Consider the following 17,804-nt stretch of genomic DNA (forward strand, 5'->3'; position numbering starts at 1 on the left):
ATGATAAGAAGATAGTTTGTTGAAATAGTTTGTCGTTGTCGACAATGTTATAGGATGCTTATAAAATGAATTTTTAGAGACTTTGGTTTACCAAAACTTCTTTTTGTATTTACCCTGTCTGTGTGTGTCCGTCCGGGAAAAAAAAAGTTCAGGAAAAACTTAATGAATTTTCCACTCTTTTCTTTCCGTAGTTTTTCACTCCTTGTGTGTTATATAATTTGCACCTATAGAAAGTTCTGATGAAAAAAAAAATCGGCTATCTCCTCCTTTCACTAGTATATATGAAATCAAAATCATCGCAAGGTGCTTGGTATATAGACACAGGATTGTCCAATCACAGCAGAGATCTGTAGGTTCAACCAGCATTGGCAAAAAACGTGGTTTTTATTGGAAAGAAACTTTTTTTTTTTTTTTTTTTTTTAAATAATTTGCTCTATGTCTTCATAGCATATATGAAAAGAAATAAGTTTGTTTCACCTTGGTGTTATTATGCAACAACCAGATTATGCTAGAAGGGTCACATAAGCTTAAATCGGAATCCAAACCGCTTCTCAACTTACATCCGAGACAAATTGTCCTCCATTTGAACTCGGAACCAGGATTAAATTGGCTACAAATGCGATACGTCGGCCGACTCATTCACGAAGGACTCCTGATAAAAAATATGTTGTACTGATCTTTACATACTTGTTAATATAATTGTCAAGAGTAATTTCAGCAGGACAAAAAGCTAAACAGTTGCACAAGTGAAACCATTACACAGAATTACATATGGATAATTTCGAAGTACTACAGAGTACAGAAGAACTAATTTAGTCCACGTTAGTTAACAACGACTGTTATTAGTCCAAGTTAAAGAAATACAACGACTTAATTTGCATATCAGTAAGAAAAGTGAATAAAGATACGAATTATTTGAGTCCATTGGCTCAGACACATTTATACATAAATAGATACCAAAGATACTTCTCATTTCAATAAATGCCTCTCGTAGGGTTTTATGACCCCCCCCCCCCCACACACACACAAAAAAAAAAAACAGTATGGTATTTAGATGTATTTTATCAATAGTAAATATTATTGAAACGAAACAATATTTAGAATTTTTCTTTGATTGCAATTTCATAACAATAATAACAAACTATAAAAAAGTCACAAAACAAACATTCATAAACTTATTTATTAAAAAAAAAAAAAGTTGCTTTGTAGTATAATCTTTTTGAGTATGTCTTAATATAATTCGAATAATGTACGGGAGTGAAACATGATAACCCACAAATGTGTGTTCATCAAGATTTTACAAACACTTGCACTTTTACGAACATTTTTCGTTGTTTGGTTTAAACTTACTTTTTTTTTTTAACAGCTGGTTTAAACCAGTCAACCCTAGGTACAACCCTCGTGGTCCGATTGGAGAGCACTGATCTCGAGAATGAGTGGCTGTTCAGGGAAGTGATGGATGGTGCAATGGTTAAAACATCGGCATGATATGCCGGAGGTCCCGGGATGCCGTTCCGGTCCATTCAGTCACTTCTTTCACTCCTTGTATGTTAATTTTAATTCAACTGCAACTATAGAGTTTGACATCGTTTTCCACTCTTTCTTCCTTGGGCTGGTTCCTTTCTTTATCAAAGCTCAATACTCAATTCACACAGTAATGCTCAGCGAACGAGAGCGACTGAAGGCGGGTAATAACCAAGATATTTTCTTTCTTTATCACAACTCAATGGGAATGTAGATCAGTGTTCTAGAATGCTACCCTGCTACATCTTTTGTAATAAACAAGAACAATTTTCGAATTATAATAGGGTTAACATTGACATTTATATTTGAGACAAGTACCCTTAGAGTTTGGCTCGATAAAATAATGTTCACAAACTTCTGAAACTTTCGCTACATCGTAATGTACGTAAAGGCACAGTAACTATACTTTCCAAATAGCGAAAGTAAATCATTTTATGGATGTCAGTGAAAGCCCTACTCTGATATATAAATATTTTTTAAAGTGGAAAACATTAAACTATTGGCTCCAGTTGGAAGAGACATTATTTCTTTTGTTAATTCTACTATTGCGAAGTTTAACTACTTTACTGCAATTTCACAGTTTACACTGTAATAGTTGCTACCAATAACCTAGCTACTTTCCATTAGTCTCCAATCCACGTGTAGACAATAATTGTATCTGATCTCGAATATTTTAAGGGAGATCATAGTTCCCACGTTGGACAGATCATGCATTTATTCTCAACATTCAACTACTTGGTACAATATCTGTTATACATTTTCAAAATATAGCTAAAACTGATTCCAGTAATCTTTAGGCAAGACAAAAATTATTTTCCTCTAAAACAGAGGTTCCAAGAAAACAACAACGTCCCGCATCTCATACTCAACTCTCGTACACTGTCTTTCTTCTTCTTCTTCTTTACACTCTTCTACATTCGTTCTTCTCAGAACGCTACATCTTTCATTATATAAGAAATGCTTACCGTAGCGAAATAAAGACTTAAAACTGGATTCTGAGAAGAAAAAACCCGTACTTAAAATTCCCTGATTTTTCCACTTTTTTCTTTCTTTTCTTCACCTTTTCATGGAATTCCCTGACTTTTCCAGATTGGTGGGAACTCTGATAATGGCAGTCTCAATGACGATACTTGAGGGATTCAGTGGTTGAGCGCTTACCTCTGGTACGTGGGGTCCTTGGTTCGAATCCCGCCCAAGTAACTTTGTGGTAGACATCATCGTGTCCATGGATTTTCTCGGGATACTTCCGTTTCCTTCCACACTATCATTCCGCTAATTCTTCTATCATCATTTACTTGCCTTGATCACGGCATAATCGAGGGGTGTTCAACTGCAAGATTTCATTTGAACAACAATATATGTTGAATGTACTCGACACCTGAAATCTAGTGTACATAGGTCAGTAAATATAATGAATTCAACGTTCTCGAGCTGCATGACTATTGAATGAAATAATAACAATAGCCCATGCCACTATTATCATTACTCGAGAGGGAAAAAAATACAAGGGAGAGAAGAAGTAAAGCACTAGGGCAACATGCTTATTACTAATTACACTCTGTAATCCGGAACGTTTGAGACCACGTCCGTGCCGGAGTTTACCGGATCATCGAACATTAATATACTTTTAGTCCGAATGCTAAACGTAAATTACTCTAGATACAAGTATAAACGATTAAAACATGCATTTTATGAGTTAACGCACATACTAAACCTATGCAGACGATATAAAGACCCTACTGTATAAAGTACTAGCAGCGTTCACCCTGCTTCGCTGGGGTCACCCCGGAACGCAATAAACTTTGTTACTTAGATAATTTTTACTTTTTCGCTTTCAAGTGATATGATAAAAACCATAGAAGATTGCAGTAAATGTTAACATTATATCGCCTGTCATTTATGTTAACCCGCCGAGTGACACGGTCATGTGGGTTGCATATAAATACGGTTAGATTTAGCTATGATGAGCTAACAAAGGATTTGTACGTTATGGACACTTGAATGGTCAATTATCTCAAGACACTGGTAATTGAAAATTAAAGTGATATGATAAAAACCATCTAGGGTCCAAATCTTAATAACCCCCCAAAAATGAAAGAAATTGGTTCAGCCGTATTAGCGTGATGAGCTAACAAAGGATTTGTACGTTCTCTTTTATATATAAAGATTTGGTCTTTCTTTTATTTCATAAATTATGGAAAAAACAATATTAGAAATCAAGCATTATGGAGTTTCTGTTTTCGCCTTTTTCGAGATGATTAATTATCTCCAGTACTTGATGTATGTGAGAAAAAAATTAAATATTTCAGTTTAACGACTCACAATTATGCATTTTAACCTAATTGGAGACCATGACAAAGGCAACAGAATGCTGATGGATAGGGGCACGAGTTTTTCGCACTAGGAATTTGAAAATTTCGCGTTTCGTTTTTTTCATATTTCGCGTTTTGTCGCATTTTCCAAAGAAAGTTTCGCATTTTATAGCTCTTGTGGAAAACATATTCCCTGACATTTTTACAATTGTTCCTTTTATTCACAGATCACTACAGAAATACACCATTAATTATCTACAAACAAAATACACTGAATATTTCACTTGATATTGTAAATTTCATTTATAAAAAATATTTTTCAAAAATCAAACTGAAGGAAAATCAGTAACTAAACTTACTATGAGTACGAAAGGTTTACTGTCTTCTGAAAACACACAGGTAAGTTATTTCTTCCTTCATTGTTGTATGTTTGTCACTATCATCGGTCCATACTTAAAAACTCTCACAATTGGCATTGCTTGTTGGAAGCCAAACATATGTAAGTGCATTTACAACAAACTTCAAAGAATCATCACTTCGGAACTCCCCATCCAGCTGCGATAATGATAGCTAACGCGCAACATGTTCTCTATAGCTGTGTCCGAATCACCCAAAATGCAGCGTTAACACCATGTTCTACCGTTCTGTGTCAGCGGAAAACTAGCGTTTTTAAATTAATGAAAATGTATTTTTAAAATTTCGCATTATTTCGCGTATTGTAAAAAATTTCGCGCAAAACTGCCAATTTCGCGTTTTATCGTGCAACGAAAACCAATGAAAATAACACATAGAATATCATAAAATGTCAAGAAACTGAAAATTACTTAATTCTGACGCATTTCGTTTTATCGCGCATTGCGAAAAAACTCGTGCCTCAACTGATGGAAGAACTGATGAGTAAGAATGTGGGAGGAAACAGGAGTATCCCAAGAAAACCCACAGACCCGATATATTGTCCAACATAAATTTACTTGGCCGGGTATCCAACTAGGGACCTCACGCACCACAGTCTAAGGGCTCTACCCACTGAGCCACCGCGTTTCCGCTGTATGAGAGGAGTTACATGCTTTGCTTATATTAGTCCTTGAAGAACTCGAGCTGTGCTTCGAGAACAGTACAGTACATTCACAGGCGCCGGTTCTGGGTGGCCGAGACCCCTAAAGACTGCTTGATATTCATCTATCTATTAAAATGCTACAACAGCAATTAAAAGCGCCTGAGCTCCAACCTATAACTTTAGCTTTCAAATCTTTCATTTACGGTTATGTGTGATTTCACGTTTAAACAGAAACAAACATTTTGAGTATTTGTACTTTAAATAGTCTAAATTAGTTAACTATATCTTTTTCATAAAGTTTATGATATAAAATTATTGTTCAAGGCTTTTGTATTTTAATAAGCCATCTCTAAAATCAATGCATGTGAGTTGTGCTTCCATCTTCCGAGTTCTTTTAAACTATGTTTATATGTTTGTGGCCAATCCTTTCGACAATGAGATCTCGGAAACTACAGGCTCTAGAAAGATGACGTTTTCACTGATCGATTGCAAATTTTGCGTAGATTGTCCAGTTCTAATTGAATATTTAAAAGAAAACATGACCATTATTTCTCTATTACATTTTTTTAGGGTACGCTGGAAGCGTTGAAATAAAAAAAAACTAAAGCATCATATCCTATGCGTTATACATTCCAACACCACAATGTTGTATATTGGGGTTGTATGTGTCTCAGGCGTTTGTTCATAGGCGTGCCCATCTAAAATTTTCTGGGGGGGACAATACCCTTCACTCAACATTGTGGGCCAAACTTAAAGAAAGGCTGATGTAATTGTTTCCCCCCCCCCCCTTAATTTTCAAAATGTCACATAACATGAATTAAAGTGCTGCAATTTAGGATACATAAATCCTATCAATGGTGATAACAGGTTCTATTCCAGCGACACAAACAATCCTATTTGTGGTACTGTTGACAATATTTATTATAATTAATGGGATTTCCAGGGCGATGATATTAATTTGTGGGTTTCATGACAGTACAATGAAGTTATGATCAGTGACTAAGCATATTATACAAATTAATGTTTTCATTTATGATTTTGCATTGTTTCCCATTTTGACACTGAAACTGCGTCTTTAAGTGCCCTGTTAAAAATCTCCAACCTCTGATAATATCTCTAGCCATATGAGCCCAAGAAACGTAGATCCTTCTTCAAAAAGCCGCAAAAGCCCAGCTGCTGATCCTGAAGATGTGTTGACAATTCCGTCAGTCTTCATCTTTTCCAACATAGAGAGACTTTCTTCATAATGTCAAACAACTCCCGTTATTAGACTAAGTCTACAAATTCACTTAATGGGACACAAGGATTTAATGTTTACAATGTTTAAGGCGAGACCACCAGCATTAGCCTCGGTTAGAGGAGAAAATCATGACCTCACTGAAAGTGACTGCGAAAACATTACTCATAGTTCGTGCACCCACTGCAAAGAGTTTCTCACTACTTCTGATGCACTACAGACACCCTTAATCACAAGATTAGTATTGTGAGCTCCACAGTGTACGTACAAAGCAAGAAGTTGCTGTTTACATATAATAGGTGGGACACTAATTCCAGAGCCATCACTCGTATTTCCAGAGCCATCATAAGCTTGTCAACTGAGTTGAGCAATTGAAAGCTGGAGTCTCACCATCTCATCCACAATAACTGAAGATATAAACTCACCAGTAGTTTTTTGATATACAGTAGAACACAAGAAAACTTTCATGAGAACAGAGATCTTCATGAACTTACCTGGCACAAATACTTAATTGTTCTTCGCCATCTACATCACGGGAACCATCAGACACGATAGAGAACAGAGGTGGGTTTTGAGATTTGATTTTGTTACATATATGAAAAGCAATTTCTTGGCTTATGGTTTCGAGATTTCGTTCTGGATTTTAACATCCATGAAATTACATCTCTTCATGTTTCCCTTTATCCGGCTCTTCAATTGTGGAAAATCTTCAGAGCAAAGGCTCATCAACTGAAATAAATTCCTGAAACGGGAGTCATGTTCTCTAAATGCTTGTCCTTGTCTTGCAAGATAACGTATACTTGAGATTATATTTTTTTCCAGGAATTTCCTGGCTCTCAGTTGTTCATCTAAAATTTGTTTGTTTAACTGGTTTTCTATGGGATTTTTTTCTCTGCGTGTAGCGTAGTACAGCCAGTTTATGGCATTCTGAAGTCTCGTGTATACTTAATTTCTCTTTAGCCTTCTTCCAGTTGCAAAATCCTAGAGTAGAGAAATCGTCTTCCATGGTTTTAGTAAGAACTTTAAAAAAAAAAAAAAAAAGTTTTTCAAGATGTCCATACAGTAAAAACAGAAAATGACGTTAATTTTGTTTGGATAGGCGTGCAGCCACGGAAGTAACCAAGTTGGCACGAATTTCAATGTTCGACCTTTCAGGGACTGTTGTGGAAAATTTGTAGGTAACACTAAAGTCTAATTGGGCTTTGAAAGGTTCGAAGGGTGGGGAAAATCTGAACCACTTGCCAGACGTGGAGATTGAGAGTTTTTTTTTTTTTTTTTTTTTCTATAGACACTAATGGTGATGGCGACCAATACAAGATTTGAATTTCCATTGTCAGTTTCAGGTTGTTATCCATCAGCTGAACTATCATTTGAATTAATTTTTCTTTTTTCTTCAACAATGGCACTGCTTTGGCCCATGTGCTGTCTTCTTTGCTTTTTTCTTATGACAAATTGATTCATTTTAAACAATAAAACAACATTAAACAGAAACAAGAGATGAAAAACTTCATATCAACATTATATTCACAGTTACACATAAAAACAGCTGTCTAAATAACGTTACTGTTAGAGAAAACACGCTGCAAAACATGTCCTTTCAAAAACAGTGGTGCACTTGCGCACAGTCCAGTTGACCAAGTTCAACAATACATTAGAAAGAACACGCAAAGAGACCTACGTTACCCGCACACGACGAAAAAGATCTTTTAGGCAGGTTTTGAGTTATATTTCCGAAGCTAAACAGTGTTGTAAGTCTTCCATCGATTGTCGAGGTTGGCACAATAATGGTGGTATTTTTACACGAAGCCGATACAGCAAGAGTCGGTATATTAAATAAAAAAAGATCATTCCACATTTTCTCTTTCCTCTTTGTAATGCTATAAGTGTAGAGGGAAAGGAATCTTTTTAGATACTTAGAAAGCAACATTTTTTTTTTCTTGCCGCTACCGCTTTCTTGGAAGACTAAAGATAAAATCACAAGACAGAAATATTTGAAACTGAGCATGAAACTTTTAATAAGTACTAAGTGAAATTCGAAATATTTTTGCCTTGGAACCAAGTTGTAAATCTTTCACAAAGCTGTAGCTGCTCAGAATGAAAAGACACACTAAGAATTGCGTACTTTCAATTAGAACCTACTATTTTCATAAAGATACTAGCTCACACACACAATTAATTATAATGTCAGTGATAGGCTATATGGTGTTCATTGGGCCAAACACTCCAAACAATAAAGATTCATCTTACACTGGAGAAATAGTTATGCTTCGTTTTTCATTATCATTTGACCATAAAACAAATGCCGGAGAGATATACTAACCTCGTATACAAATGTGCGGTGTTGGGATGTATCATTCGTTGAGATATGATGCTTTACTTTTTAGATTTTCAATACTTCCGCGTACTCCTAAAAAATGTAATAAAGAAATAACGTCCATTTAAATAAATATTCAATTACAACTCAGCAATCTTCATAAAATTTGCAATCGATCAGTGAAAACGGCATCTTTCCAGACCTTGTAGTTTCCGAGATACGATTGTTAAAAGAATTTGCTACAAACATATAAACGTTTCTTGACTACAAACATATAAACGTAGCATTTTAATATATAGATATTTCAAAATTTTATTTTGCCGAAAATGAATATGTGCACGCGTTGTGGTAGTTTTCGATACAGTAATACAGTGTCGCTAATATTCGAGCTAATACAGTGTCGCTACCTTCTATACTTCATTTATAGATCCCTGGTAATTGTTACAGAGTTTTCTTCAATGAAACTGTAATTCCTTTCAATTCAAGGAATTATTCATTGACAATCGACGTTCCTATTCCACTATTTCATCATTTTTGCCGAGATATTTGGTGAAGAATTTCTGCTATACAATTTTCTGGGGGGGGGACAATCCCCTCCTAGAAAATTTCTGGGGGGACGCGTCCCCCTCATCCCCCCGCGGGCACGCCCATGGTTTGTTCCATGGCCAAATAATAGTGAAAAAGGAAGGATAACAACTTCTCGAGTCTTAAGATAAATCTTTATTTTTTTTGAGTGTTTTGCCCAATGAACACCATATATAACTGGCATTATAATTAATTGTATATGTAATGCATTTGCTTCTTACATATTGCATGCAAGAAGAAAGAAAACACTGGTCATACATGAAATAGAAACTCCAACCGGAAGTAGGCTCAAATCTTGCAAACAGTGCGAGATATTGAGAAAAAATCGAAAATAGTTTCCCTTTTATGATACCCCTTGGCCTTTTTTTAATCAATACGTCTTTCACTTGTGTCCGTAAAGGGACATGTACAGATGTTGTGAGGAATGAGAAGGATATTTATGCTCATATGCGAATGATGCGCTGTGTAGAGAGCGCAGGTTCAGCTAGTATTTGTATTAAAATTCTAATTGATTTACTGTAGACGACATCTGACAACGAAACACATGAGTGAGCCTCCCTAAAGCTGTACAAAAATCGACGCCACTAATATCGGAATGACTAAAAAGAATAAATCCTATAAACTACTAGGACTCAAGAAATATCTTGCAGTTTTGGGATTATCTTCTATGTGAATAGTGTACAAGCCTTTGACGAGGAAGACTCGGGTTTGATTCCCGGCGGGAACTTATGTAGTTTGGATTCCACGTTAAGCTGCAGGTCCATATTTCATACATCTTCGCTACCAAACAGGACACTACAATCACATGTAACTTGTTAATGAAAGGAAGAAACAACATTTTTTTTTCACTAGATCCTCTGTAGGTGCGAATTCACTAACTTACAAACAGCACGAAAAAATTATGATTGGATGGGGACTCGAACCCGGAATCTCCGGCACCGTGCCGTTGCGTTAACCACTATGCAACTCAGACAACTTCCCAGAGCAGCCACACACACTCTCACTCTCGCAGTCGGTACTCTCCGCTCAGACCACGTGGCTTGTACCACAGACTTCTGCTGCGCTTGGGACAATCCACTGTCCATATACGCATCGGCACTGTATGGTGGAGATCCCAGATTCGAGTCTTGGTCCAGTCATTCATTTTTTTCACTCTTCGTAAGTTATCAAGTCTAACTAATTAACGTCTAAGCACACCTTTAATAAGATGAAATTGCTCCATAGGGCCACTTACAAATTGGAATCTTACATTATTAGGACGATAGAGTTGTAACTTAATTTCGATCAAGGTACACTGGACAAAAGTTGGAATTACGTTATTTAACTCTAGGAAAAATTACTAATCATCAGTTGGTGGTGTTAACTCATTAATTTTTCATACGCATGATAGCTTCAAATATTGTATTTGCAAGTTTTCATACTTACAGGACATGTACCAATCCTGTGTGTGGCAACTCTGAATAAATATGGTGACGGAATTTTATATATACACAGTTCGTCACAAACTACTTTTTGTTTTATTTAGTGTCCATCATTATTGTTTATTCCAATGCTAGTTAAGCGTCTGGATATATTGCAGTGATCAAAGAAGTTACGTGAATGAAGATTTCAAACATTGGAATATAGGTAAGGAACTTGATCTACGACTTCCAGGTCACGTGTGCTTTGAAAAAATGCATCACACGATTTTAAGGTAATGTTGAAATAATAAGCCTTATAATAAATATAAATGCCAAGAATACGCAAGATATATTGACTTTATTCTCTTTATTATTATTATTATTATTATATTCAGGATATCTACTAAAACTTCAAACTGAAATTTCGTGACCTTTTCTTTACCAAACCATAAAATTTTTAACATTCTCAAGAGCCAATATGGGTGCGAATTAGGCCGAATTTTCATCAATGCGATATAAGCGTGCTTTGCTTGTGATTTGGTAGCGTCTAAAGCCAACCATACCATAAGCATTTCTGGTGGTGAATTTTCACGTTTTACAGAACAAAATGTTCCAGTCTATACTTATATTTGTACAGATTTTAAAAAAAAAAAAAAAAAAAAAAAAAAAAAAAAAAAAAAAAAACGACCCAACAGCTAAATTTCTTGACTTTCACGATCGATAGAAACCCTGCTTATTAGTATTATTATTATTATTATTATGTCATTTTGACTGTAAGAAATGACTGAACGCGAAATTAGCTCGAGTACCAGCGTTGCCAACCTGATCAGAAGATATTATCGTACATAGCACTTAAAATTATCGTATATTTTGTTTTAAGTCTCAGTATCAAGCTTTATTATTATTATTATTTTATTACCATTATAAGAGGAAACTAACGCGAATGTTTACAGCTAAAACTCTATTCTTGAATCTCCATAGAAAACACGAATGAAGTTCTATTCTTTACGAGTTTATCGAAAAGAATTCTGTGGTTTTCCTTCAACACTTTATGTTTACTTCTGAAAAATTACCTACATCAAAAAGCTAGCAATTCTCCCTTATAGATTGAGTAGATAACGCGGGTTTTATGTGTATGTGTTCAAAGTGTATGTTAAATCCCACTGATCCGATTAACTAATTACATAGTAATAATAAATATGACTAAACTGGTGAATTGGTTCGCATTTGTAATGTTTTGAGTAATTTTGTCACATTTGTTGCAAAATTCATGCCTTTTTCACGCAATGAATGAAATTTCTTTTGCATTTCTAATACCCGCAGAACTATTTTTGCATTTTACCTGAAGCTATTAAATTATCGTACGCTTTCCTATTATCATACATCAGCTATCGTACATCGTACGGGGGTCAAAATTATCGCATGATTCGATAATTATCGTACATGTTGGGAACGCTGTCGAGTACCCTGCGCTCGAAATACGATAGATGAAACGCAATTTTATTTCAAAATGACGCTGGCCAACTTACAATGGCAGGAATGGTGACTAACGTTAAGACATGTTTCGCTGTAGTATAAATACGGAAGAGAATTGCACTTACCACTGTAGGGTGGAGGGTAGTTTGGTTGATTCGGTGGTGGATATGACATTTCTCACAGTTTCCTAAGCAGAAAGAGCTCCTCTACTTCTGAAATTAAACACAATAATACACGTTAAATGTAATTTTTATTCCATAATTTGATCATAACGTATTATATTTTAACACAGATAAAATCTGGCACATTTTGATAAATTAAAATTAGTCTACAATGTGGCCAGGTAACCCTAAAAGGATTGTCATATTCCTACATATTTTGTTCAGATTAACTAATACTACAAAGGCCTCAAACAGGGAGATGCGTTGTGGTCATTATTATTCAACTTTGTTCTGGAATACGCTACAAGAAAAATCAAAGGAACCAGGTCCTAGAGCCACCAGGTTATGGCATATACTGATGATGTAAATATGATACGGAATGGCAGGAGAACAACAGGAAGAAACGCAGAGGTCTTATTAAACGCTTGCAGGGACATGGGATTAGAAGTAAATGCAGAGAAAACTAAATACATTGAAGCTCGTTCGAATCGTAATATTCCAAAATATGGATGCGTCAAAATATCAAATAATACTTTTGACAGATTGGAAACTTTCTAAAACCTAGGATTAATATTAACAGACCAAAACCATATTTAAGAAGAAATTATATGTCGACTTAAAGGGAAGCACGAAATTCCTATTATGATTCAGTTCAAAACTTCTTGTCGTCGCGAATTCTGTCTAGGAATGTATAGCTTAAAGTATATAAAATGATCTTAAATGCCTCTTGTGAAATTTGGTCGCTTACTCTGAGGAAAGAACATAGACTGAAAGTATTTGAGAACAAGATCCTAAGACGGAATATTCGAACCCAAGAGGAACGGGAATGGTGAATAGCGGAAACTTCATAGCAAGAAACTACATAATTTATACCGTTTACTAAGCATTGCTAGGATCATCAAGTCTAGGAGGCTCAGATGGGCAGGTCATATAGCCAGAATGGAAGAAAGTAGGAACGCTATCATTTTATTTATTTATTTATTTTTTTTAATCCAATAAAGATACGACTAGTAGGGAGATCTTGGTGCAGATGGGAGGATAATGTTAAGATGGATCTCGCAGAAATAGAAATACAAAGTAGAAACTGCATCCAGTTGGCTAAGTTCAATGGAGGGCTCTTCTGAATGAGGCATTGAAATTCCGAGTCCCATAGGCCATAGAGTTAATCAACACTGGACAACAGTGTAAATGCTTAGAGGAAAAAGTAACCAATTCTTATTAATTTTAGGGTCCTGAAAACGAATATGACACTAGTTCTTTGAAGATTAGTTTGAGTTTCGATGAAACACGTTATAACTACATGCGCTCTGGCGCATAAAATAAGGATTCGTGGCAACAACACCTGTGCTTATTTCAATATACACCCATAGTTTGGCAGTTAACTTTATTACTATCCTTATTGCTAGCACTTTATCACTGAAATATCAACCACGTTACGCTTCTGTCTGTATCGAAAAGTTTGACAAGAAAAACGTGTTCCTGCGTAGTTACAATTTGAATTCACGGACATGCTCGTGCTGGGATATTGGATGTGTGTGTCATTCTTTTTTAAATCTGTATTAAGACTCTACTAACCAGAGACAAGTCGTGTAAATGTATTAACAGCGCAGAAACAACTATCATCTTTACGAAAAAGTGACATTTGTCAATAAAAAAAGAAAGTTGATGCCAATCATAAAGAAAGCCTATCACAAATTGTATATTTGTAGCGGCCCTGCGTAGTTATAATTTGCACTCCCAGATGTCGTTGTCATGAAATATTGGGTTAGTGTATGACTTTTTAAGACTTCCAAACTATGCTGGGCATAAGTGCTGGAAGTCTTACAGAACAGCTTTGTCCGTTCGTCCGGTCATCTGTCGACTGGTATCAGGAGAAAAAAGAAAGATAAGAGATATCGAGATGTGGTCTCTTGGAATCGATTCAGCGTCCCAAGGATAGTTTCCATTTTTCTCTTGTTTACTGGCTACTCAAACTGGAAGTGGTTCAAATAAGCCATTTCCGGTCTTGAACGTTTACAAGCATAGAACGAAAACTGTAACATAGCGAGAAACGGTTTTCTGGAATCGACTCAGCATCTTAATACATCATGACTATTCACAACACTCTACCGAATATACTATGACCTCTGGTTTTAATACAATTTTCGTATCAAGACGCGGTTTTTTGCAATCGATTCAATGTTCCATCTCCTCCGTTGAAGCTCTATTCAAATAAGTGGTTAAAATTTGCCATTTCCGATTTCAACGTTTATCGCTATGGAACGAAAACTATAACAGATAACTTTTTTTTTTTTTTTTCAAACGATTCAATATCTAAAGCCAACATATCGTCACTATCTACACCACTCTGCTGAAACCGAAAGTAGTCCAAACATAATATGACTTCCAGCTTCAATACTGATGTCTAGAGCAAAAATCGTAAATGCTACCAAGATGAGACTTTTAATTCAATCGATTCAGCATCCCAAGAATAGGTTCTATCTGCACTCATAACCCTCTATTACAGTGGTTCTAAAAGTGGGGTACGCGGACACCTGGGGGTCCGTGGGCCGTAGCCAGGGGATCCGCAACGCCAAAAAATTGAACTCACAGCTGTTATGCAAGAAGTTTTTCTTTTCCAGTTACTAAAAAGAAAGCAATTTGAAGTTATATTTACGTCTGTAAATTTAAATGTTTTTCTACTTTACTAAATTTCTGCCCTGTGAGAATAAAGAGTTGTCTAAAAAGGCACTGCAACATTTGATGCCTTTCCCTACCACTTACTTATGTGAACAGACTTTTTCTGCTCTTTGCAGTATTAAAGCCTGATAGCGAAATCATCTTAATGTGGAATCGGACCTAAGATTAATGGTGACAAAACTTATTCTGCATTTCAGTGCAATTATGGAAAAACAGTAAGAATTTCAGTCCTCATATTAGTGACCCCACATTTGAGAATTTTGTTTATCAAGTGAATTTCCTTTTAAAAAAAGTACACTGATTTTTAGTCTTGAAAGTTGCTGTGTTTTCAACTGAAATTTCGTTCACTAAGAAACAATCATGTATCTTTAGAATAAATTACTTATTGCAATATTTTTCTTGATCTTTCTCTTGTCAGTGATAGTTTTTAATACCATGTAAAATTTCAGATAACATTGCAAAGGGGTCCGCGGATCGGAAAGTTTGAGAACCACTGCTCTATTCAAAGCAGTAACGAAAACTGTAACAGATAGCGAGAAGCTGTTTTTTGTAAACGATTGAGTATCTCAAGAAAACATATCATGACTACTAACAACACTCTACCCAAGCCAAAAATGATTCAAACTTACTATTATTTACGATTTCAATACCGATTTCCGTGGAGCAAAAACGGTGAATGCTATTAAGAAGCGGCCTTTTACAATCGATTCAAGTGTCCCAAGAATATGTTCCATCTTTTTCTTTAGTCCTCTCTTCAAACTGGAAGTGGTTAAAATAAACGATTTTTTCCGTTTCATCTTTTATCGCCAAAAACAGTACGCGGTAGTGAGTAGCGGACTTTTGTTACGATTCAGCGTCCGAGAAACAGGATTTATCTTTGATCATCTTACTCTATTGCAACCAGTACTTACAGATGCAATACTTCAAGTTTGAGTACTGAATTCGCATAAAAGTCTTAGTTACACACTGTGAAACAATTGAATCATTTTCGACTTCTAAGTAGGTGATACATAGAGACAAACATTTTATTGGTTTGTACCAGGGTTGGCAAAAATCATAGTTTTTATTAAAAAAACAAAAAAAACTGGTTTATTTGGCTTAAACCAGTTTTTTTTCTTTTTTTGTTTTGTTTTGTTTAAACCATGTTTTTTTGGTTTAAATAATTTGCTCTATATAATTATATCACATATGGACAGAAATTAGTTTGTTTCGCCTTGGTATTATTATGCAACAACTGGGTTATAATGCGAGAGGTCACATAAGCTTAAAGCGAAATCCAAACTGCTTCTCGGCTTACATACGAGAGAAATTGTTCTCCATTTGAACTAGAAACCGAGACTAATTGGCCACTAATGCGATACGTCTGCCGACTCACACACGGACTCCTGATAAAAATACGTTGTACTGATCCTTACATACTTGTTAATATAATTTATCAGGAGTCATTTCAGAAGAACAAAAGATAAAGAGTTGCACAAGTGAAACCATTATACATAATTACATACGGACAATTTTAAAATACTGCAGAGTACAGAAGAACTAATTTAGTCCAAGTTAGAACATTAGGACTTTTATTAGTCCAAGTTAAAGAAATACGACGACTTAATTTGCACATCACTCGGAAAAGTAAATAAAGATACGAATTATTTGAGTCCACTTTGGCTCTGATCCATTTATACATAAATAGAGATCAAAGATACTTCTGATTTCAATAAATGCCTCTCGTGGGGTTTGTACACCCCTCAAAAAAGTAAGGCATTCCGATGTATTTTAACAGTAGTAAACATTATTAAAATGAAACAATATTTAGAGTTTTTCTTTGATTGCAATTGCATAACAATAACAAACTAAAAAAAATCACAAAAGAATCATTCAAATTTTTTTTTTTAAAAAGTTGCTTTTGTATTATAATCTCTTTGAGTAATGAATGGGGAATTTAGGTCTGAATATAATATGAATAATATAGGGAGTGAAACGTGGTAATCCACAAATGTATGCTCATCAATATTATAGGAACACTTACACTTTTACGAACATTTTTCGTTTTTGGTTTAAACCAGTCAACCCTGGTTTGTACTAATACGCGAGTATGTACTACGAAAACAAAGGGACGTAGACGCATTGCCCTTCGTCCCAGATTACAGTTGAACACCGTTACAGCGAGTTTAGATGGCAGTATGTCCCACAAATCCATCGACGGCTCCGGAGCCAGTATTGTGACTCAGAGACCCGTTGTAAACGACCTCGTTTACACGTATATCTACCGTCTCTGACGCGCCTGCTCCCTACGGACGCACCCCTTCGCTAAAGCTCTGGTCCCCCTGCTGCGCTCCTGTCCTAACTCGGTTAGATAGCAGTCGTGCTTTTCGTTGCCATGTAGCACAAACTGGTTCGTGTTGTATGCATTGTAGTTTTTTATACCATACGTACACACTGCATTTATATTCATCACAGTTACAAATAACGAACCGTAATTACAACCAAGTGAGCCAGAGTCACTACCGAGTAATTTTGGGGAGAAACTAAATAATACCCACGAGTTTGATCAAACGCGAAGTAAATTAGTTGTGCATGATTCCCAAACATATATTTTTTTCTCGTTTGATAGTAGTCTGCATGCAAATTTACTATATGGATCCATACATAAATTCATGAAGGAAATATTCCATTCTCTCTGCATTTACTTTCTGCACCTTCAGGAATCACTCTTGAGGTGTGCACTTGCATTCTCAGCTGCAGATTCACTTTAAGAGGTCTTCTGAGTTCTGCAAAACACCAACCAACCTGTGCTAGGTGGCCACTGAAAGTACAAAGACGAGAAAGCGAGGGGAGTTAAAAGCAACGCAGGGCTCGTTGTTTCCTACCTTTAATTATAACAGCTTACACAAAACAAGGTGGAATAATTTTCCAGTGTATACGTACTACATCACCAAGATTTCAAGGGTTCCGCTTCTTAATTCTTAACTTTCGTATACCCTGGTTCACCTTCAATCAGTTTATACACTGTGCATAATGGCTACCTGAATGTGAATGTGTATAATTTTACATTTCAATTTTTA

The 17,804-nt window shown here is 35.7% G+C and overlaps 1 protein-coding gene across 4 annotated transcripts in view; it reads right to left on the reverse strand.

The window, feature by feature from the left end:
- The window catches only part of scramb1 (phospholipid scramblase 1), a 71,671-nt gene that overhangs the window by 52,065 nt on the left and 1,802 nt on the right, over positions 1-17,804 (reverse strand). For all 4 annotated transcript variants that reach the window (XM_081756583.1, XM_081756582.1, XM_081756579.1 and 1 more), the window contains exon 2: positions 12,031-12,117. In XM_081756583.1, the coding sequence (XP_081612709.1) occupies positions 12,031-12,079 (49 nt within the window). In that variant the 5' untranslated portion in view covers positions 12,080-12,117. The remainder of the gene's footprint in view (positions 1-12,030; positions 12,118-17,804) is intronic.

This window comes from Thermobia domestica, chromosome 4 (assembly GCF_964235325.1).
Source record: "Thermobia domestica chromosome 4, izTheDome1.hap1.1, whole genome shotgun sequence".
NCBI classification, from domain to species: Eukaryota; Metazoa; Arthropoda; class Insecta; order Zygentoma; family Lepismatidae; genus Thermobia; species Thermobia domestica.